The 23227-nt window shown below is 41.5% G+C and overlaps 1 protein-coding gene across 1 annotated transcript in view; it reads right to left on the bottom strand.

Annotated features, from left to right (window-relative positions):
* LOC124155462 (probable chitinase 10) overlaps positions 1-23227 on the bottom strand; it is a 160567-nt gene that overhangs the window by 15281 nt on the left and 122059 nt on the right. The window contains exon 3 of the mRNA XM_046529296.1: positions 421-843. Within this exon, the coding sequence (XP_046385252.1) occupies positions 421-843 (423 nt within the window). The remainder of the gene's footprint in view (positions 1-420; positions 844-23227) is intronic.

Genomic DNA, 23227 nt, shown 5'->3' with positions numbered 1-23227 from the left:
TAGCCAGGAATTTCGTTCGGAGGGGGTCCAAAACCAGGGGGGGAAATTTTTGAAAAACAGGGTACTAAATAGAGGGTTTTAAACTAATTTTAACACTTTTCACAATCGCAAAAACTTCATTTGTTAAAGAAATATTTTGTAAATTAATGATTTTTCAATATTTTGTCTTCTTCTATGGTGTCACTCAATGATTCGGGGGGGGGGGGGGGGAGGAGTCCGGACCCCCCGGATATCTACGCCACTGCATCAGGGATTCAGGAATCCAATTTTATTTCCTTGGATTTCCACTTCCTTGGATTCCTGAATCCCTGATGACGAAGGGCGAGTTGTTCATCGAAACATCGGAATGAGATATGGAGGACCTAACCCGGTGCAAAACCCGAGAAAGCTTCACTGCACGATGATCGGGTCCTCACTCACCTATGGCCATGAGGATCTTAAGCTTGGGGTTGGCCTTCTTGAGCAGCATGATTCGCTCGTAGAGTCCGGTCTTCCCGTCTTTCGTCTCATCGTTGGACTCGAAGGAGGAGAGCTTTCCCTTCTTGAGCCAGCCGAACGCGTAGATGATGTGCGTGCACAGATCTGCCTGAATGTCCTCCGGCATGAACTTGCCCACCTTGGTCCTGTACTGCGACCAGTTGGTGTAGTAGCACACGATCTTGTACCCAGAGTCGGCGGCGGGCGTTGCAGGCGACCCCACGGCTGTCGAGGACGACTTGCGAGAGGGCGAGCTGGAGGTGAGTCGGTTGCGGACCCTGAAGCGGTTGACGCTGGCCGACGCCTCCTGGTCGCGGTTGCGCGTCGACGAGTTGACGGGACGCCTCAGCCTCCGACGCACGCTCCCTGAAACGAGAGAGAGAACGCGAAATTGAAAACCTCGCAGGAGAGACACACGAATCATCGAATACATTAACACGGAAGACATTTCCCAGAAAAAACACAGGATGCTGCGGCAACAATACGGCAGGGATGCCTATTTATAAAAAATATTGGGGGGGCCCAAACCGGGGCAAATCTTGCCCCGGCAATGTTATTCGTACAGAGTTTCAGGTTTTTTAAGCATTTTAGAAGAGTCATATGATCAACATTAGAACCCTGATAACTCGAATCTCGATATCTGTACACTCCGGGGAAAATCGACAATCCTGACACATTTTTTCCTCACACTCATAACAAATTTTTGAGGGGGCTCGGGCCCCCTCAGTCCTTATGGAGTCGGCGCCACTGCTTTACAGACAGGTTGTGCAAGGTTGCAGAGGTTGCTGCGTTATTCAGGTCGCTTCGCAACGTCGCCGCAGCGTAATAATTACGTCTCCAATAGTTTCGAGGACTTTCGAATTTTTTAAAATTCGAAGTAGCTAAGGCAGAAAGTGCCTTAGAAAATGTTGTTTTATACGCAATTCTTTGTCATATGAAGTGAATAAACAATTACCAGAAGGATATATTTTTAACTTCCTACGTATCAAAGGTAGCACTACCCTTCCTTGGAACTCCTTCGCTTACCATCCCTTTAAACCATCCCACAGTGTGGCTGCAGTACGCCTCACTGCAACCTACGGGGAGTTGCTGCAACGTAATGACAACATCTTAAAAGCCTGAGTCAATGTTTACGAGCTGACTGCCTGAAATATTAACTATCTTCCAGCTAGTTACTCAAAACTGTTTTAAAACTGTTTTTATTTGAACCCTGCCGTTTCAAATTTTAAAAATATTTGAAAGGAGCATAATTATGAGTACTATTCATTAAAGATTGCAGGAGTGTTGCAATAATGTAGTGTGTCACGTTGCAATAACACTTTCAAGACGTTGCCAAAACATGATAGGGAGGACTTTGGAGGCTTTTAAGACGTTGTCATTTACGTTGCGGCAGCTCCCAGTAGGTTGCAGTGACACGTTGCTGCAACGCTTTGGCACCATAAATGGTTTACAGGGTTGGCTCCTCCTCGTATTTTCAGAGAAGAGATAATCGGTAGGGTCCACCAGGCCCGGATAAGTAGGGCGGGGCAGAGGGGGCGCGTGCCCCGGGCGGAAAAATCTGAAAAGTTTATTCAAAAAAGTTATTTAATTTTTCTAATTAACTTATTTAAAAATAGTTATTAATTTATAAATTATTTAACAATATTATTTATAAAATTTCTTTATAGCAAATATACGGTGTGTAATTTCAACTACCGCATCTCAAAATAATAGCATACGCATGTATTATATTTCAGTAGTGTGGGGAGGAGGGAGGGGGAGCGGCAAAATGATCTTTGCCCCCCTTGACAAAACTCCTAGTTCAGGCCCTGGGGTACAAATGTCCATCGTTACTGTGTTTAGGTAATTTATTTGATACTTCCAAATGGAATGCTCTCGCCTGGCTATATGCCACCCTTCCATCTATCATGTGTGGGTGTAACCGTGAGTAACTGAGAAATCCTGCCATGACGGACGCAACAGTATAGGATATACTTAGAGAATTGTGTTAGCCAATGAGGCGGTTGTGAATTGGAAAGATCCAACGAGACGATCGATATGTAAGAAATGAAGAGGTGAGTGAATAGTCTGACCTAGAGTGCGTCGCTTTACGTCGAGGAAACGTGGACTCCGAGGAAAGTGGGCGAGGAAAGAGTGGAGGCGTTGGAGATTTGGGTGTGGAGGAGAGTGCAGAGTGGAGGGAGAGGAAGGGGGATAAGACAGTGGGTGCGTGGTGGGTGAGGAGCGGCAGCCTCCGGAGGGGATGCGATGGAGCAGTGGCGCAGGGAGGGGGGGATTTTAGGGGTTAAACCCCCCCCCCAGAGCTCAGAGAATTTTTTTAAATTTAATCCATTTTACTTAATGGATTAGTATTACTTATAGAATAGTGTTAAGATTAATGCAGTATCCCTTAGAAAGCCGTAAAACTCGCCATTTGGAACCATTAATCTTAAAAAATTTCTGGAGGAAGGCCCCCGCAAGTCCCACTTATCCTGGCGGGTAAGCAATACCTCAAAGTATTAGTTGCGCCTAAAACTCCCCCTAGCCTTAATTTTTGGCTGCGCCCATGCGGTGGAGGGTCTGGATCACAGACTTGGAATAATCTGGATGGAGTGAGCACCTATCAAATGGGAAGGCGACATTAAAAATCGTGTAAGCGGGGTAAGGGGATGAAAAGAATGGTATTTACGGATGGGATGAAAGGGAATGTGCCTTATTGTGGATTCAAGATGGAATTTCAATGCAGTGAGAGAGTGAGCGTCGAGATGATTCGCTGAAGGCTACTTTTAAACTTAACCGCTAGAAGTCCTTAAAAAGAACACACACCGCATGTCTAACAGTCACGCAAAGTTGAGAAATCGGGAGTTGAGTTGAGTTGGGAGTTGATAAATTGAGAAATAACGGTACTTAATTGATTCCAGGAAAGACTAACAAAAAAGCCGAGAATTAGCGGCAGAATAGTATAAATTCGTGTGATATGCAGGAAGTGGGGCTTTTTAAAAATAAAAAAACTTAGTGCTTCGCATCATAACGCGTGATCGTCTTCTGTTCTCTTTAGTTTATCCGTCAGTAAGTCCGACTTTCCGGATTTTAGTATTTTGTTTGGGTACGAATTAGACGTGGGTGCGAATTACAAGATGGGATGTTAGATTCATTTTCTTCAGTCACTCACTCGTAAAATGACTGCACTTCGAAGCCCAGTGGTGAAAACAAATTTTTGCCGTAATCAAATCAATGGAGTATTGCTCTATTATTTACTTGCCCTAACTATTTTTTCTGCTACAAAATTTTTGATGCATGTTTCGCTCTGATGAACGAGATGACGACGGGGGAGCGTGTTAGCGTAGTGGGTGGAGAGCTTGCCTGCTGACCCCTGATGAAGGCGCCCGAAAGCTACTTGCCCTGGGTGTGTGAGATCCACATTCCTGTGGCTAAGTTTGGAGTCATCTGTACCCTAACCTATTCAAAACCAACCTTTGGGTTGAATCACTGAGTGAGTGAGAAATGAAAATCAGAGGAATCTAAAAATGTGGGAGACACAACGATTTAGAAATTTTCGTCTCGAAAATCTTGAAAATTCCTTAAACATTTATTCTAGTTCGTGGAAAGTTATTCGGGTATTCGTCCGGGTCTTCAACTTCATCTCGGTCTGGGGTCGAGAGATGGAGTTGGAAAACCTGACCCGGAGGGATTCCCGAATATCCTTCCACGATTCGATACGACGGGAAAAGCCTGTGATCATTCTTCTATTCTAGTTTTTCGCAGCATCTAGAATTTAACGGCAGCGTTTTATCACAAGGTATTAGGAACTTCGGATTTCAACATTTCACCGGGACCGTCTATCCTTTTTATCTCAAGTATCTCGTGGGAGTAACAGTGAAGAGTGGTGAAATCGGTGGTGATGAATCATCATGTCTATCATCACTAAAAACACTATAAAATTATTGACTAAAAATGTTTCACTCTGTGAAGTGGTACCCATGAGGTACATTCTGATGTGTTGTTTTAAAACCTAAAACACGGCATTAATTTGTGTTACGGCAGTACAGCCATTCATTTCTTCAACTCGTGTCTCTATGTGAAAAATGGAGAATCCAGTAAGATGTGCCAAAATACCTCGAAAATTCTACTAGACGCATTTCTGGATACCGTGAAATTATGCTGCCTGCTATACAGAATCGCGCCCGACTTTATACTGTCTGTAATACACACAGTTTGAACACACTAAAATGAAAATAATACTGTCATTTCTACATTTCAATTAATTGAACGTGATGAACCCAAAAGTTCAATAAATTTAACAAAAAAACTGGTGTTTCTAACTAAGCCTTTTTATTTTTAGTGTGTTTTTTTTGGCTAAAATCGTTTCAAGAGCATTTGTGGGTTGTCCAATCACGCTATCCATCATGAAGTGCCGATGGGAGTGTGAATAGTCGTGAGCGCGGGGTCGTGGTATTTTGCGTTTGTGCGGGCGCATGCGGCGGCATCCGAAGAAAGGGGGAGGAGCGGATTGGTCAAACCGGAGTATGTATTGAAAGCGCTTCTTTGGATGTGACGGCGCAATTGGAGTAATAATCAGGCCACCTCGGCCACCTCCAGAACTCGCGTCAGCGCTTTGGCCGTCATCCGCGCCGAATATTTCGTGCGGAAACCTGTCATTTATGTTGTGTAACGGTTAATTTTTGACGGCCATGAAGTATCCGTTTTCAAACCTCGAGTGAGTCCACACTGCAAACACCTTGACTCACAACCGGCTGGAATTGAGATCGAGGCGTGCAAATGGAGCAGATTGAAGGCAGTAAACACTGACTCTCAAGAAGTTCTTTTTCGAATCTGTTAAACCGTTCCTTAAACCGTAATTTAAATCGCCTGGTCGGAGTTGGATTTGCTCTTTTTGACCTTTTTCCTTCAATTCGTCCCACTTGCGTCTGGTGTGATATAGTGTTGAGCAATTTTATTTGCATTTTTGGCTAGCTTTACATCTTGAGAGACGAAGCCAAAAAGGCGTAGTGACGTTAATCAAATTATCATTGTTGCGTTGAATTTCAACAATGCACAAACAAGCACGTATTGCAGTACAGTGCACAGTGCACACCCTATACAATTGGTTCATTCAAAACCTAGGTAAATTTATAATAGAAAGGGCTCCGCCTTACCGCCTCAACAAACATAGTTTTTTTTGTAGATTTTCGAAGATTTATGATGTATTAGCTCAGTTCTTCTGTTAACATTAGGCTAAATCCGGCAAATTGGCTGACGCCATGTTGCAACCCACACGTGCGCATCGTTCCAGTTAGTAGGGGAGGGATCAATTTTTCTCCGATGATGGGACTGATTCATTTCATAGCGCTGCTACTGGAAGGATACTTTAGTGTCTCCATTCCACGTACAATGCCTTTTTGAGAGCGCGTGAGATTGTTTGCTCAAGAGAAAGTATGAGCACCGTCTTCTTCTTCATAGCGCACACGAGCTAAGGAAAAGGAAAAATATGCATCACTTGCCTCCATCGCCTAATAAATAATCATCGTTCAATTCCAGCGAAGTCCTTGGGTTTATCTACCGTGAAATTTGTAGATGAATATCTACAATAACAAAATAAAAGCGAACTCGAGACACATAGATGGTTTTTGGGTGAACCAACCAAGTTTTGACCTGTGTAGATATGTTAGTAGCTATTATGTAGCAGTTATTGGTAGCAAAATGGTCAGAGAAAATACAAACGGACAGTTTGCTCAAAGTAATAAAATAAGATCACCCGGCGCGCATTGCGGGGCTCCTGGTTCGAGTCCCTTGTCAAGACGATTGATTTTTCTCTTCGATGCATTACGAGTGTACTTTAGGAGGCGCCGTGACGGGTTGACGCTATCTATTCCGCGATTATTTCGTAAAATTTGACAGAATAACTTTTATCGAGATGTCTATATGGTTACGGAAATCGGATTCCGCTCCACAGGGTTCCATCGGATTCCACTTACATGCTCGGAATGAATTCAGGAAAGATCGTCCAAGATGTCAACGCAGTGACCAATATCTGAGGCCAATTTCTTTGTCAAATACTGGAGCCCCGATTTCTGTATTACTATATGAGAAAATGAAAATGTTAGGAAATGTAAATCGATTCTTCTGAACTACTGATGCTTATCCTTCCTCGCGAGAATTAAAATACGTTGGAAATAAAATTCGCTTCCGAAATCAATCCCATTTAAACAGACGCTATCGTCCTCGTCAGCAAGACAGACCCAAAACGTGATCTGGGATTTTCCCAACTTGGTCGCAGAGGCCGAAAATCGCTAATGTTTCACCTCAGGCCAGAGCCGGGAGGAATGACCTGTGTGCGGTGTCGGATTGGAGCAATAGGATCGTGCGACAGGTGTCCTCGTCAGATTGTCACCGCAAACGAGGGTGGTGACCTATTGGCTCGAATTCGTGCTTCTGCCGTTTGGGGTCGCTGCTGCTGTGTTCCCTCTCGGAACGGATAGCCTCGCGAAATGCGAGATGACAGAAGGCCTCCTCTGGGGGATGGAGGGAACGCCGCCAAAAAAACCTCATCACTGCTGCTGCTGCGGATGGATATCCGGGTGATATTTATATGCATCCGCAAGAAACAGAAGTCATCCATCCCGCGACCCATTTACCTGACCCACAATCGTCTAAACGGCAACGGAGCGAAGCAAGCGATTCTTTTGTTGCAGACGGAGCCTCACGGTCGGTGGTGGTACAAAAATGATGGTTAAATGTCGATCAAAACAGATTTTTCGAGTAATCGATTTTGAATCGAATTGAAAAGCTCGGCTTCAGTACAAAAACCGAAATTTGAACCGAAAGATCGATTAATCGAAAAAAATCGACGGTTCTTTAAAAAAATAGTTTTTACGAAAATATTTTTACTATGCATTCGAAAAACACTCAAAATAGACATTCCCAAAAAAATCTACTAAGAATACAAAATAATTGAATATAATTTTAACAAAAAGATTTTGTTGAAGAGTTTAGACCTTAAGCCATTATTTTAGTGTGCTCATGCACGATCAGTTGCTGGTTTCGAGGCCACGTCATCAGTATATATTATCCACCGTTTGAGGCAGGTTTTGATGGGAGAGAGAGAGAGAGAGAGAGTGTGTCACGTGTCCTGTTTGGCCGTTCTTCACCTCGTCATGAATTTGTCTCCTCTTTTAACTTCGTTGCATTCCCTCCGAATGGCCTTGCCCCTCGTAAAGCATCTCCCACGCCTCTCATCTTGATATTCTTCCAACCCGATTTTCATCTCATCTAGTTTCGTCCCCTCAGCCTCCGTCTGGAGCATCTACATTGTCCCCTGTTCCTTTTTCTCCATCTCACGTTCTCCCGCTTACATCGGATCTAGCTGACTCGCTTTAATCCTACTTTCATGCTTCCTCCTGAGGGCCTTGTAGCAATAAACCGCGACACACCGCAAGCGAAGCCCATTGCAGCTCTATGTTATAAAAAAAAACACAACCGGAATATCATTCACACTTGATAGTGAACTTTAATGTGCAACTTTGGCGCAGTCACTGGTGTTTTTTTTAATGAGGCTCTTTCAGGAAACCGAGGCCACTGTCTTCACGCGAAGATTCTTAAGGTCAAATAGTCGTATAATATGTAATGAGGGAGTTATCTCGCTAATCCCGCCATTCGGCGAACAGCAGTCTTGACGCGAAGGAGTGGATTTGAAGGGTGGTTCCGGGGGTGTCGCTCTCCCCACTGCCGAAGCACGTGGTCTCTGTCCCACGCCCTCTGGTTTGAGGCGAATTGGCTCACCGGTATAGCCGGGACGATTTCGATTTCACTCACTCATTAAATGCCCACTTAAGATTGCGTTGGACATACTCCAGAAGAAAAAATTTAAAACTTCTTCCCGCCGTAGCGTCTGCTTAATCGATGATGCTTAAATTTAGTTTTTTTGTTCTATTTCACTAAAACCTTCGTCAATTTTTTTTCTTAAATACTTTATTCATTGATTTAAGTATTGAATTTTAATTTCTTTTTATTTTTTCGACCGCTTAGCGCATTTTCCATGTAATATTCATTAATCTAATCACATATCTTTCGTGTAGATGATTACGTTCGGTCTCTCTTAAGATTATGCCCGTTCTATTCAGGACGCAGACATGTTGCAGTCATTTGAGGAATGATAAAAAATCCGTGATATCATTTCTTTTCTGTTCTCCCCGCACCCGCGAGCCACACTCGGGATGGCGAGCAGCGCATACGGCCGCAGGTGTGTCTGCCAGAGGAAAGAGAAGCTGTCAAACAAAGGGAAACTCGCTCCCCTCACATCACCTCAACGTTTATGTCTCGTCCTTCATAGCCACTATTCACGCATTTATTTCATGCCGATTCACGTTCTCATCGCTGTTTTATTTTCGGTGGCTCTTGACATTTCGCTTCCATTGGTTGAGATTTAGCTTATGCCAGTGGCGTAGCCAGGAATTTCGTTCGTGGGGGGGAGGGGGTAAAAAACAGGGGGGAAAATTTTTGAAAAATAGGGTACTAAGTAATGGGTTTTAAACTAATTTTAACACCTTTCACTATCGAAAAAACTTCATTTGTTAAAAAAATACTTTGTAAATTCATGATTTCTCAATAATTTTTTTTCTTTTATTAAGGAAAATAATTGTGCTTTTATATTTCGGGGGGGTGTCCGGACCCCCCCTGGCTACGCCACTGGCTTATGCCACTACTTCTTTGTCCATCTCAGTCCGTTGCTTAAGCGCCTCATTTCCTACCTTCGCATGGATATCATCATCCTGGGCATTTTCATCCGAACGTGAGTAACGCGTTTTCTCTGCGTATGAATGCATTATAAGGCAATAAACCTCCCTACCACGCTGAGGATCGCTTAAAATAAAATTAAAAAACCTACGGAAGATCTGTGAATGTACCGGGGCGAACGCAGAAAGGGCGAGTTTTTAGTGACATGACTCTCCCGACCGCTTAGTTTAAGAACCATAGCCGTGATTAATTCCCTCCATGAGTATACTCTTTCGCTTACCTTTTTTTTTACGACATGAGGGTTGCAATGATCCAAGGGCGTAAATTCATTTAGCGGAGTTGAGGAGACCTAAGATGAGTCATTTGATATTCTCTTGGTCGTAAAAAGTAAGGAAAGAAGGATGTGTCTCTCATTCTCGATTGCTGATTGCCCAATTATAAGAGGGAGCACATGTCTTAAAGGCACGAGTGTTTATTTCCATCGGGAGGGTGAATCCCGTCTGCGACTGCTCCCTTGCTGATTTATCGCGTTCCTTCTGACCTCCGCCGCATGAATATTTAGAACCGTGGCTGCCGCATGCATGAAAATCACGACCACGAATTCCGTCCTCATCGTCTAACGCGAATACCAATGAAGCAGAAAATTTTGCTGCCTCCGAAAGCATAATGCGATTGCAATTAATAGGGTAGTTTCTTTCATCAAAGAAAACGAAAGGCATTGATTGCGATTCGTTACCCACCATTAGTGTATTCATAATATACAAATTATTTGGTTTTATAATTCCCAGTTTAGACGAATGGCAATAGTCAATTTTAACCTCATTTGAAATAGGCCAGATTGGCGTCCATGCGATGCCACTCCACTTGACGTCACAGGGGCCTAGTTTCTATACGAGTAGATAGGAGTTTTACATCGTCAGAGATTACCAATGCATGCATGAGGCACACAGCTCAGGGAAACATGTCTTAATAATCACCTATTAAAACTGGTTAAAGTCGGAAAGTTTCCTTCGTTTGATAGGGTAATAATAATCCTTATTTAAGCCAAGCGCTACCTGGCTACAGCCAGCATCGCAGCGGCGCACAATATCATCGCCCCAAGGTCACCTCACACGGCGACAGCGGGAACCAGAATGACATCACACGGGCTTTTCCCAGCATTCATAGTCAGCCGTCGTGTTTTCGCGAGCTTGAAAATTTTCAATTTTCATGTAATAGCGAAAAATAGATATCGTCATTTAAAAATCTAAAAGCGTGAAATGCGTACTCCAGGAGTAATAATCTTTCGATTTAGGCACTGAAAAAATAATAGGAAACCACCCTATTGCGATCTTTGGGATGAGGAGCCGTTCCTTTCCGCCCCTTGCTTAGCGCGCCTGCGGGATTTCGCCGCCAGCGCGCTTGCGAGAAGAGATGTATATCGCATCGGCGACACTGTGACCTCGGAAGGAACAAAAGCTCTTTCTTGCACGGGTGTGCGTGCGTGTGGTGGGAAGGAGGTTTGTGGAAATCGCAGCACTCGTCATTTTGGGTGCGAACGACACACACCATGAAGCGCCTCTCAGCGCACAGTGGTCCGAAATCGGAAAAAGCCGGACAAAAGTCCAAAATGGCTTTTTTTGAGCTAGGGACCTGAAACTTGGCACAAATACTCACAAATGATGGTTCATTATGGATTTGTATGCCATTTTTCATAATGTTGATCCGTTGTTGAGATACAGCAGCTCAAACATGACCAATTTTCAAAAACTCGCGCGAACTCGCTTTTCTCCGAAAATCTTTGAACTTAAGCAGGTGGTGTTGCAGTTGTATGATTTTTATGGAATAAAAAACACAATATTCCTTTGAAAAGATGCTTTGGCTATATTGTTCATGATTTTTGAAGATTTTGGTTCACATTTACATAGTTTTACAACACAAAATGGCGTACCCATTTTTCGCGTGAAATTTCAAATAAAGTAGACATTATCTTTCGTTTACGAAATATGGTAATCGGGAAATTTACATCACAGTGTGAAGTAGACATTTGTTAAGAATATTGCGAAGAAATCTTGGAAAAAAGTTTGCGACCACGGAAATGAGAGCGATTTTTCGATCGCGCATCAAGTCTGAGCTACGCCACGCGGGACTCTGAGGCTTGGTAACTGCGGGCGATTTATCAAGTTTTTTTCAGAATTGCATCTTAAAAATCTCCATTTGAAGCATGGCACATAGTCAGTATTGACATTAAACACTATTACCAAGATAATGGATCGATCGATTTACCGTGTAACGCATTACTCTAGTGAAGATGGTAAGGGTTAGATTTTTGTCCGTACCATTCTACGTTCACGAAGTATGCTTCGGATATTGAAGTATTGTTAAGAGATTCAGTTGGCATGCTAAATAAAGAGAAAAGTAAACAGCTTCTGGGAAAGGCAACTACCTATATTCTTTGTCCTTACCAGTAACTACCCTCCCTTTTCAACCCTCGCCGAGGAGGGTCGCGCGGATAGTGGCGTTTTATGACCACGCAAGGCCTTTAAAGGCAAAGGTATGTAAAGGGTCCTTCTACACGGGTTTTTACTCTTTGATATCATCATACACTAGGAGAATGTTTGAAGGAGAAAGAAAAGATAATGATTTATCCTTTAATTTATAATTAAATATTATATTAAATTGGTAAATAAAGAGTTAAAATGATTTTGTCAAATTTCACTTTTCATCCATCGTTATACAGCATACAAGAAACACGTTTGATTAATGCAAAAATCATTATGAAATCAAACACTTGCGTTTTTAAAGTTTGGAACCTGTTTTTTAAATTCCTAGTGGAATATTTCAATAAAAAAACAATGTAGCATTAATGGATTACCAATCATTAGCTCTAAATCTTACGAATTAATTTAATGCAGAGTTATGAACAGGAATATAAAGAGGATACATACTTCGGAATTCACCTTTTACTTCGCATTTTTATGAGATTTTACATTGTCTTTTTTCATTAACGGTAATTCAACTTTCAATCCCCGAATGAACTGTCGTCACTGATGTCTGAGTCCTCATCTTCAACATCATCCAAAATCTAGCAGATCTCTTAAATCTTCAGCTCGGTCAGCTACTTTAGCTTGAGATACGGTATCTTCTAAGCTCAATGCCTTCTCTCTGTCTCCTCCTTGTTTGTCGTCACCTCGAGCCCCAAGTGTGTTTGGCCTGCGTATTTAGTCCTTAGCGTCCTTAGCGAAGGGGCCATGTGCCTCGCTCTGCATTTTTTTTTCTGGACAGCAATCAACGAATATAGGATTCCATGTAAACAGTCAGCGTATATCAGGACCCCTTCGAGATATTTTCTCGTCTCTTGAGGGACCTTCTAAACCACTAGCTTCAGTCCACTAGAGTCATTCAAGCTATGTGGTGTACTTTCAGGCAGTGTGCTGAAATTCTCATCGGGTGTACTTCCTGTGTGTGGTATTTTTTTTATAATTGGGGATCCTACGAAAAGGCAATAGTATTGAAAAGCAAAAATGTGACTCGGAAGTCTGTTTGTGTGTTAGTTTATAGTAAATTCATTGGTGGGGTGGATTTCAAGGCAAAGACGTACGTCAACTTGCAGTTTTATTTTGGAATCGGTGAAGAAAGGTCGTGTTTGTTGCCCTAGTGACGTGTCGTGCTCTAGTGCAATTCTGAAATTCATCTAGCCCAGTGATTTAGTTCGACCTTTATTGAATTATCACTAATAATTACTATCTATTCTCGGAGTTGGACGGAACTGTGATTTTCCAGCTTGAAAATTTTTAAGGTAAGTTCTACCAATTTCCATACCAAATATACGTGTGTTTGCCGACTTCTTAAACAATGTGTTATATCACTTTTAGATTGTCATCATGGCAATTATCATTTTGATTTGTTTTCTAGGGTAGCAATGGATTCATGTCAAATAAATCGTTCTGAGTTGCATAATAAAATATTAGAAATGAAGAGTAAAACATCAGGCGAGAAAAAAATACTCTTACTGGATTTTTTGTCGCAGAGACTGAATGTCCAGAGCTATGAAGAAGCTGTTGATGGTCTCCGAGAATTTCTTAGGTTGGAATTTTGGCTATATTACGAAAAATTATGGAACAAATGTTGCCGTATTAATAAACGATTTTTATTGCGAAGTAAGGAATGGCTCGCGGAGCCAATAATTATCCCTGAATCTGTCCGTCAATACTTTCCTGGTTCCTTAAAGGCAACAGGTCTGTATTATATTTACGTTATGTTTTGAACTTTTAAAGTAAATTTAATTTCTGAATATCTATACTTATTCCATATGTAATGCATTTTATGTACCACTCTATATCCTACTATTATTGCTTTGTTAGGCTCATTAGGGCGGCCCGAGAAAGACTTTACTTCTTCGTGTTACAGATCTAAGAGAAGAAAAGTTCAGAACATAAAAAGTACTTCTTCAGTAGCTGAGCTGGCATTAGCCAACACCCTTGGTTTAAGGGAGGAAGGAAATACTGCAGCCGCGGATTTAATAACGGAAGTTACTACAACAATCCGCGCGACCCTCCTCGGCGAGGGTTGAAAAGGGAGGGTAGTTACTGGTAAGGACAAAGAATATAGGTAGTTGCCTTTCCCAGAAGCTGTTTACTTTTCTCTTTATTTAGCATGCCAACTGAATCTCTTAACAATACTTCAATATCCGAAGCATACTTCGTGAACGTAGAATGGTACGGACAAAAATCTAACCCTTACCATCTTCACTAGAGTAATGCGTTACACGGTAAATCGATCGATCCATTATCTTGGTAATAGTGTTTAATGTCAATACTGACTATGTGCCATGCTTCAAATGGAGATTTTTAAGATGCAATTCTGAAAAAAACTTGATAAATCGCCCGCAGTTACCAAGCCTCAGAGTCCCGCGTGGCGTAGCTCAGACTTGATGCGCGATCGAAAAATCGCTCTCATTTCCGTGGTCGCAAACTTTTTTCCAAGATTTCTTCGCAATATTCTTAACAAATGTCTACTTCACACTGTGATGTAAATTTCCCGATTACCATATTTCGTAAACGAAAGATAATGTCTACTTTATTTGAAATTTCACGCGAAAAATGGGTACGCCATTTTGTGTTGTAAAACTATGTAAATGTGAACCAAAATCTTCAAAAATCATGAACAATATAGCCAAAGCATCTTTTCAAAGGAATATTGTGTTTTTTATTCCATAAAAATCATACAACTGCAACACCACCTGCTTAAGTTCAAAGATTTTCGGAGAAAAGCGAGTTCGCGCGAGTTTTTGAAAATTGGTCATGTTTGAGCTGCTGTATCTCAACAACGGATCAACATTATGAAAAATGGCATACAAATCCATAATGAACCATCATTTGTGAGTATTTGTGCCAAGTTTCAGGTCCCTAGCTCAAAAAAAGCCATTTTGGACTTTTGTCCGGCTTTTTCCGATTTCGGACCACTGTGCAGCGGCCTGAAATCGAACTAAGGTGGCCAAAACATCAAAAATATTTTTCTTTTAAGTATGGAGCTGAAACTGTGGACAGCTGTTGCCAACGCATTAGTGCATGTTTTGACTCGTACGGTTTTTCATAGTTGGATTCATTTAATACAATACGTTGCCTCAAAGTAGGACACGTTTCGAAAAAATTGTGATTTATTTTGCGGAAACATTTATTGATTTTCTTTTCGAAATTCAGTATATTAAAACTTATGGCTCACCTTTTGCAGTGATGAAATGAAACAGAAAAAACCAATGATATGAAAAACTTTGTTATTGTTAATCCACATCTACTTTCAAAACTTCATTGTGGAATTTGTGACCGATACGGCACAAGATGGCGGACTCTATTTTTCGTCGACTTTTTGTAAGTAGGATCATAAAAAAGGACCACCGAGTCCTCATTCGATATTTACACACATATTCCACAAAGCCTGTAGAGTGTGATAAAAAGTGATTATCTGTGACGCCCAAATTGTGATCGATTTTTCGATCCAAGTGCCACTTTGTCGCCACGGGAGACGAAGTGGGCCGCGACGCGCTGACAATGAGGTCGTCAACGCTGCCCCGGCTCCATATCCATCGCTGAGGAATCTGAGATTTTATTGCAGCTAACGGAATTCATATTTTACTGGTAGAATTAACACAGTTGCCATCCAAAAATGGTCTTCTCTAGGTATGGTGTTATTTTAGTGACCTTCACCTCTGTACCCTTTCGCATCTTTTACGATGACACATCGGGAAAGCGATGAAGGAGATGTGAATTTTTACTACGTCCAAAGAATTTTGTTCCCTTATACATGCGCGTCAAAATCCCCCTTAGGCGTCAATCTTTGTTGACTATAAAAGAAATTAAATGAGCACGAGAAAAATCGTTACTGAATCCTCCATTACTCCGTGTATTTCACTCAGATCAGGGCATAATCACGGTAAACGCTGTGAAGCTACAGGAAAGCTGCTCAAAAAAGTTGAAACACGTGGAAAAGATGCATTCATCGAATTCTGATGATAACTCGTCAATTGTTCGGTCCATCATAATTTCTGCAATACATTTTGGATCTCAAATGGATTCCTACGTCAATGTTCTGAATAAAATCCTCTATAAAAATATGGTAGTTAGTCGGAAAAATGGAGTGTCGAGAACTCTACTCCGGGTTGCAATATGAAACAAATTTCTTCTCTCCTAACGATTTCAAATTCATGACACGCTGGCGCACATATTCCTCGGGCTCTCGTGGTTGCAAACAATGGCAATAGAGACAAGTCATCGGTCTCTATGGTCGTGGTTTCGACGAAAGGCCACGTGGAAAGACTTAGTTAGGCACGTCGGGTTTCATTCGTCTGAGCCAACTTTCACCCGCCTGGACGGCTTCTACTCACTCCGCCAAAGATCCTAAAAGTGGAACCCCTTAGTGAGCACAAGTGCTCGCGCAATATCAGGAAATGCTTACCTTAGAAGCAGATATTCGAAGGCATTAGGTGACATCCGTATCACTCTTAAACTCAGCAGAGAAGACTTTAAGAAGCTAAAAAAGTTAAAACTATTTAGTAGTAATAATTGGTGATTGTCTCCTCTTGCGATCACCAGCCAAATCAAATTAGGTAAATACCAGCCCAAATTATTATGTTCTTTGAAACTGCATTTTTTTTTCCAATCGGTTTTTTCCACTTTTCCGCTTCGTGAAATATTTTCCAATGGAATTTTTGAAGCGAAGAAAATTTGAATAACTCAAAAATAGAAATTCTTTTGATAAGTGCATTCCATAATTATTCCCAAACGCGGTGATGACTTGATTAATATAGGTAGCCTTAGTCATTCAGCCAATTATTGGTAGGGGATGCTAACAACTTGGCTTGGAACTTAAGTGAAGGTTATAAATCTCACGCTGAATTATTGACTTGTTGAGATGGTTTATTGCGCAACAAGTAAACATTATGATTTTCATATGCTTCATATATCTTTCTCCAGATTTTTTGTGTAAAATGTTTATCAAAGTCTTTCGGGTGATATTGTTCCTCTATTTCTATGTGAATCATGGTGCAGGAAGAAGCGTTTTGCTATTTTAACCCATCCATCAGAAATATGAATGGTTCTTTAGTATCTCCTCGAGATGTGGGACTGATGAAGCATTAAATAAGTCGCGTCCACCGGAAATAATCGGTATCGTTTCCGCAGTGAAGATATGTCAGGATTCCCCGAATTCCATAAATGTCCCCACCAGATCAAATTTTACACTTATGATTGCCCTTAAAATGACCCTTAATGCAATCTCGTACCCATAAATAGATGTTTAACGGTATCGAAAATGAAGCAGTTTTACAATTCCATCGATAACTGAAATACCGACGAGCGTAATTACATGAAAATTCGCATGGGTAGGAAAAGGAGCCGTAAGTTCCAATACACGGAAAGAAAGTTTTGATATCGAATTCATTTTCACTGATTAAAAGCGAGTGAGTGCACTGATGTAATGCACTGCGTAAAAGTGCACTGATATTCCGTTTCTGAGGGCACAAGATGAAAATGTTAATATATGAATATCTGCATGACATCAATGGTCGCAGGTATAGTCGAACTTTAAATTGATGCGGTTTCTCAGATGAAATCGGCGTTCTGCGAGATATTAGCCAAGTCGGGCAACAGTATTTTGCAACGTAAAAGAGAAGAGTTTTCCTTAACGGGAAACGTTTTGTGGCATTCTGGATACTACGAGTGAGGAGATAGATTGGGAGATGGTCGAGGGCATCATTATGATTCTCGTTCACGCGTAACCCTTTCGTAAATGGCCGAGGGGGGAGTGGGAGGGGGAGGGGAGGGCGCGTGATGAAAATGGCACGTGCCTCATTAGACAGGTCGGCGTTGTGGTCTGTGTGCTCTTTCACGGATCGCCTTTCCGCGATCTGTTCGTGCAGTCCCCGCGAGTGTACATCCCAGGACGGAGCGGAGAAGACCTCGGGCCAAACATAACAAACAAGATGGCTGCGCAGTAGCAAAAAAATTAGGAAAATGTTGAAACCACAACCTTATTACTTTGGAAAATGGAAAAGTAAATTAAGTGTATATGCATAGAGTTATTTAAGAAATAAACCCACGGTTATCTGCGTAGATCAATGTTCACTCCATCGGGTGATCGTATCGAAGAAGAAAGTGTTGTCTCGGGTTGGTTCAGATTCACACACTGAAACTTGTATATAAAAATCAACAAACAACAATTCAGATGGTAACTCGGAGAAATGGACATTGAAATCGCATACACATACATACCAACGTAAAGTAATCGAAATACTTGACAATTATGGGGCTGAGTTGCGTGTAAGGCATGCGAAGAGAAGTGTAGATCATGCGTCGGAGCTTTTTCTACGAGTGGGAAGAGTCAAAAGCGTTTGGAGTTATTTAATCCTTGTAATCCGCCACGAAGGCCATGATTTCGTGTGTAAATCAGCAGCCTACTTGATATGCACTCGTTTATGACTTGAATATACACTGGATTCCTATTTAGCTAGATTATGCTCCGATGTTGGATATTTTAGGATAATGTATTCAAATTTTCACGAAGCATGCATTTACAGCCTCGCTAGGTTTCATGGCTACTATGTAACTAGGAGTAAATAATGTCTCCTCTCCATAAAACGTCAAGAGTGGCAGAGCTCCAAGGTGAGTGTTGGGAGGCGAGGGATTGCGATGACGAAGGGATGATGATGTTGCCGTGAGGGATTGGAGGACGAATACCAGAAGAAGGGCTCTTCAGTATCTCATGTATCGACCTTAAAATTTTTTCACATTTGTAGTTACAAACAAATACTGTCGGAAGAAACGTGCTTTTGAGTCGGGAGGCTATTCCCTATTTAATATAAACATCACCTCATATAGAGTGAATAGGGATTATCTCCCCGGCCTTCAGCCCTGAGGTGGGAAGTTTCTTTTTTACCGTCCCCTGCCTCAAGACAGCCTCCCTTACTGTTAGGAAAACAATTATTTCATACTTTCCTATACATGGCCGTAAACAATTTCGAAAATTATAAACCTCGTGAGCAAAAACCTCAACTCAAAATTTACCAATTCAAAGTAGCTATTTTTAAGTCTACTGTTTAATAAATAAAACAAACATTGCATATGTATTCCCAAAAATATAATCCTTTTAATTTAATATTTTAAAAATGGTCACGTATTAAATTATGCCATCATAGTTTTCATATTCTAAGATTCTATTTATATTAAGTTATATACGATTGGATATGTTTTTGCCACTGAAAGTGGACTCCAGTATTTCGGCAACGAGCTTTTTCGTACTAATAGACGTTTATTGCTTTGAAATAAACGTAGGTGGAGCACACGAGGTGTTTTTGCCGCTGTTGCGGGGAGATTGCTAGTTTGTCACCCATTGGGCGTGCGACCCTGGGGCGACTTAATTAAAGCCGAAAACATCAGCAACAAATCAAATTCAATACTTGACGAATGCACAACTCAGGCATAAATCATGAAAAAAAGTACGCGTTCTTAATGCCACGTATGACTTTTCAAAAACCCAACTGCAAAGTGACGCACTTTATGCATTGAAATAGAATATTGTTGTTCCTTTGCTGTTTGATCCCGAGTTCGAAACTTAAATTTTGGCATCTATGTTAATTTCACCCTCAAATGTCTTCTTCTATCAGTCACTTCTTAGTTATCAAGACGCGGAAGAAAAGTAAACGCTGTAAAAAAATGACGACTCGGCGTCCTCAAGAAATTCTCCAAATTCAAAATCAATCTGTAGCACTGTCTGTGACGGGATCCTGCGAGGAACCCGCCCAGGCAACCTGTCCTTTGAGCTTCCATTCACAAACGCTTTGAGGCTTTTGACGTGGGAATGCGAAATTGGGGAAATATATCGGGAGGGTGGAGTCAAAAATGGAGTCGATTTGCAGACGTTGCCTCTTTCACATTACGATTGTTCGAGCGATCGTCCCGACGATAGTTGGCCGAACTAGCCGTGTGAATGCATGTCCAGACAATAGTTGGCGTAATTCCGAACGTTGCCACTTTACCATGGTTAGGCGCTGGGAGACCGGAAAAGGAAGAGACAAGAGAAAGACGAAAAGCTCGTGAAGCTCTATTTTTTTATGAATTTGTCCTAGGAAGGAAGAATATGGGCGGAAGAAAAATTATTCGGTAAATACACGTTGAACACAGTAATATCTTGTCCCTGCATACCTCATCAGCTTCGCTAACCGTCAATTTCCCGCTCACTTTAGATGTCAGCACTAGAGGGCAGCACAGGTTTTAACAATCGTCGTGTGAATGCACGATAGTTCCGACAGTCGCTGGAACAATCTCAATGTGAATGAGGTATTAGTCGTCAAAACACGAGTCGATGGGGGTGTGCCCGTGAATGCAATGCTCCTCGCAAGAGTCGTCAACGAAGTGATTGCTGGTTGAGATACTCGAGTGAACAAGGGGCGTATGGCGGAGAGTCAAAGAAGCACCGTCAATAAGAACCCAACCGCATGCCAATCCCTGACGAAGCCAATCCCACATGCCAATCCCTAACTCTGCGCAATCTTAACGCCGATGAATTCATTCGCCTCGTTGCACCGTTGAATCCGTTAATTATGCGATTTAATTAGTTTTTAAATCAATAATTACAGAGGAGTAACGATTTTACGATTTGGGATGAAAGGAAAATAACACGCGTGTGGGATAGGCTATGAAAAGTCCTTTTTTCCCGAAATTGAAGAAACTGTGTTCACCGAATTAATGCCTCAAGTTTTAATTATATTATATTATTATATTAATTATACTCAAGTTTTAAGCTTTCAATGGGAATAAGAGTTTTGTAGTATTCTTGCATAAGTCACATACCGCAAAAAAGTTGCCACCACGAAATAACGTAGTTCATATTAATATTATCACTATTCTATATTTTGTACGTGTGATAGTTGCACATGCAATTGTCTTCATTCATGAAATTTGCGCTACCCTTGTGGTATTTTATTTGACAAATTGATGTGACTTGTATACAAATAAGCTGAGTGAATTATCTTTTTTATTCAATTTTAGTACGCAGTGGACATGAACGCATGAAATGAAGTTTGGAGTGTGTATTTAAGCTATCAGTAATTTGATCGTTAAAATAATGTATCGGAATAATTGATGAATTTGTTTATAATTAGAATTTAAATGTTTTGGTATTTTTATAACTTTTCTATTCATTATGCTTTAGAAATAAACTAAGAAATGAGAATGAAAAGAAGAATTGAATTATGCGCTTTGAAATTATTAGCAAATTTAAACGATAAGGAATTTTTTAGACATAACGGGACATACAAACAGGATACAATATACTTATAGCTCCATTATAAATTTCTTTGCAACCCATGCACGATACATTCCTCGAAAGTTCGATAGCATGAACGAGTAATTACGGAATCAAAGAAATGTTAAGGAATTTATGAAAATGATGAGGAGTGCATTAATATGTAATTATGGATCACACTTACGACTTGAGGGCCAACTCGGGAGATCGTAAAATAATGTCATTATTTAATCTTTCATTATTTCTTATACATGTTTTTTCTGATGTATATATTTTTTATAAATTGATAATGACTATGATAATGAATACCAGTTCAAATTTCGCTAGTATTTTCGACGACGGTAAGTTACATTGGGATATTCTTCCGTGCGTAATGCATGTTCCGTCGACTCTCTCGTTGAAGTCTCCCAGCATGGACATTCTCCTCTCGTGCACTCAATTATCGGCGGATACACCGCAGAACAAATGCAAACAATAGAGCTTTACTTGGATACTCATCAGCCGGAAAGTCAGAAACTGCTATTCTGGTGGTCGATACTGCTATTTCGCATTTACGATGGGAAAGCATCTCTCTGTTATGCCAGTAAAGTAATAATATCGATCTAACAAGGTAGTCAGCATCCTCAGAACACAGAGAAGTCGAGATGAGGTCTAGTTCGCGTAATGCCTGAGTTTTTTTTTGTTTTGTCGCATGTGTTTCAACTTATAAGGCTACCTCTTGTGTCGCACCCTCCTGCACAAGAAGACGCGACGCTCAGATCCCGTCACGGCCATAATCACACAAGCTCGATGTCCCGGTTCGTTTCGCTCGGTATGTTTCCGATGCAATTCGTGCGTTTTGCTCGTGCGGCCACCGTGATGTGACTTCGCTTGGATCATCGCCGTGGTGATGAACATTAATGGAAGCAGTGACACACTCAGTCACATTAACTTGTTTGAGTTTACATCTCGAAAGAAATATATTTGGTTCCATTAACAGCAAACCAAATGTATTTTCACATTTTCCACAACGGGGGAGATAACTTGGTTGGTATAAGAGTTTACGAACATATTTATTAGGAAAGGCATTAGTTTATGTTGAATATTTTTAACTACTTAAAAACTTTGACCACCCGGAGAAATTTATTTTATTAGATCGACTATATTAAGTGATACCTGAGTGTCCCCTTCTCTAATATACTGTAACGTCAGACGATTTTTTTACAATAATCCTATATTTATCCTTTATTTACTTCAAATTAAAGTTTTTTTATCGTCTCACTCCTTCGAGGAACCTTCTCCTCTGCTTTTCTTCCCAGCAATCTCTCTACCCCTTTACGTCAACAACTTCTTGACAACGGTAAATAACAGTTTTTAACTTTCAAACGTTACAATATCTTAATCGTTTACAGGGGATGTCGTGACTCGATCAGATGTTTTCCGTGTCCTGGGTGACTGGCGGGAGAAGGAAGGTGATGAGGCGAATGAGAAGTGGTTTTGTCAGGGGCCGCATTATGCTTTGGCTGCGGTCGGTCCTCGCCTCCCTGCATCTTATGCCGCCCGCATTTCTCGAGAGCCGTGCGCTCGCCGGTCGACCAGGGGGCGCGACCCCGTCCATGACAGACCCAAAACACACACTCGGAATCATTTCGTATCTCGAGGGAAGAGGGAGGTGGCCTGTGAATGAATTTAATCAATGAATCTTTCCCAACGCTTAACACATTCGGAATCATTCCGTGTCGCAATGGGTGGCGTGTGAATGAATTTTCGGTAGGGATGGACGGATCCAGGGTTTTTTTTCGGATCCGGATTCTGATCGGATCCTTGATATTCGGAGCCGGATCTTTCGGACGGGATATTTTCGGATCCAAATGCATTTTCAAATTCCTGACGCTGAGATTCCCCCGATGATTGTTCAATCTCTTGGGAAGAGTCACAATATGTGCCAGTCGTATTTTGCCTTTTTTATTTTCCCCGGCTGAAATTCTGCTACGTAACCTCTGCGAGATCTTTCAAACAAAACGGTTCATGAATCGCATGCGACGGCGCATTCGAAGAGAGAATCGGAACTCTTTCCACCATTATGGGGCGTTGCATTCACTGAAGCTATTATTCAAAATTTCGGATCCAGATCCGATGTCTTCCCTGACTTTGGATCCGATGTATCCGATGAAGGGCAACATCCGCTGATATTTGGATCCGAGGTATCGGATCCGACCATCCCTATTTTTCGGACTCGAACTGCCGCTCCGAACGCCACCTTTCGGTGCGTTGATTTCTC

Source organism: Ischnura elegans, chromosome 1 (genome assembly GCF_921293095.1).
Source record: "Ischnura elegans chromosome 1, ioIscEleg1.1, whole genome shotgun sequence".
Classification (NCBI taxonomy): Eukaryota; Metazoa; Arthropoda; class Insecta; order Odonata; family Coenagrionidae; genus Ischnura; species Ischnura elegans.
Note: the sequence above shows the minus strand (reverse complement) of the source record. Positions and strands in the feature narration are given on the sequence as shown.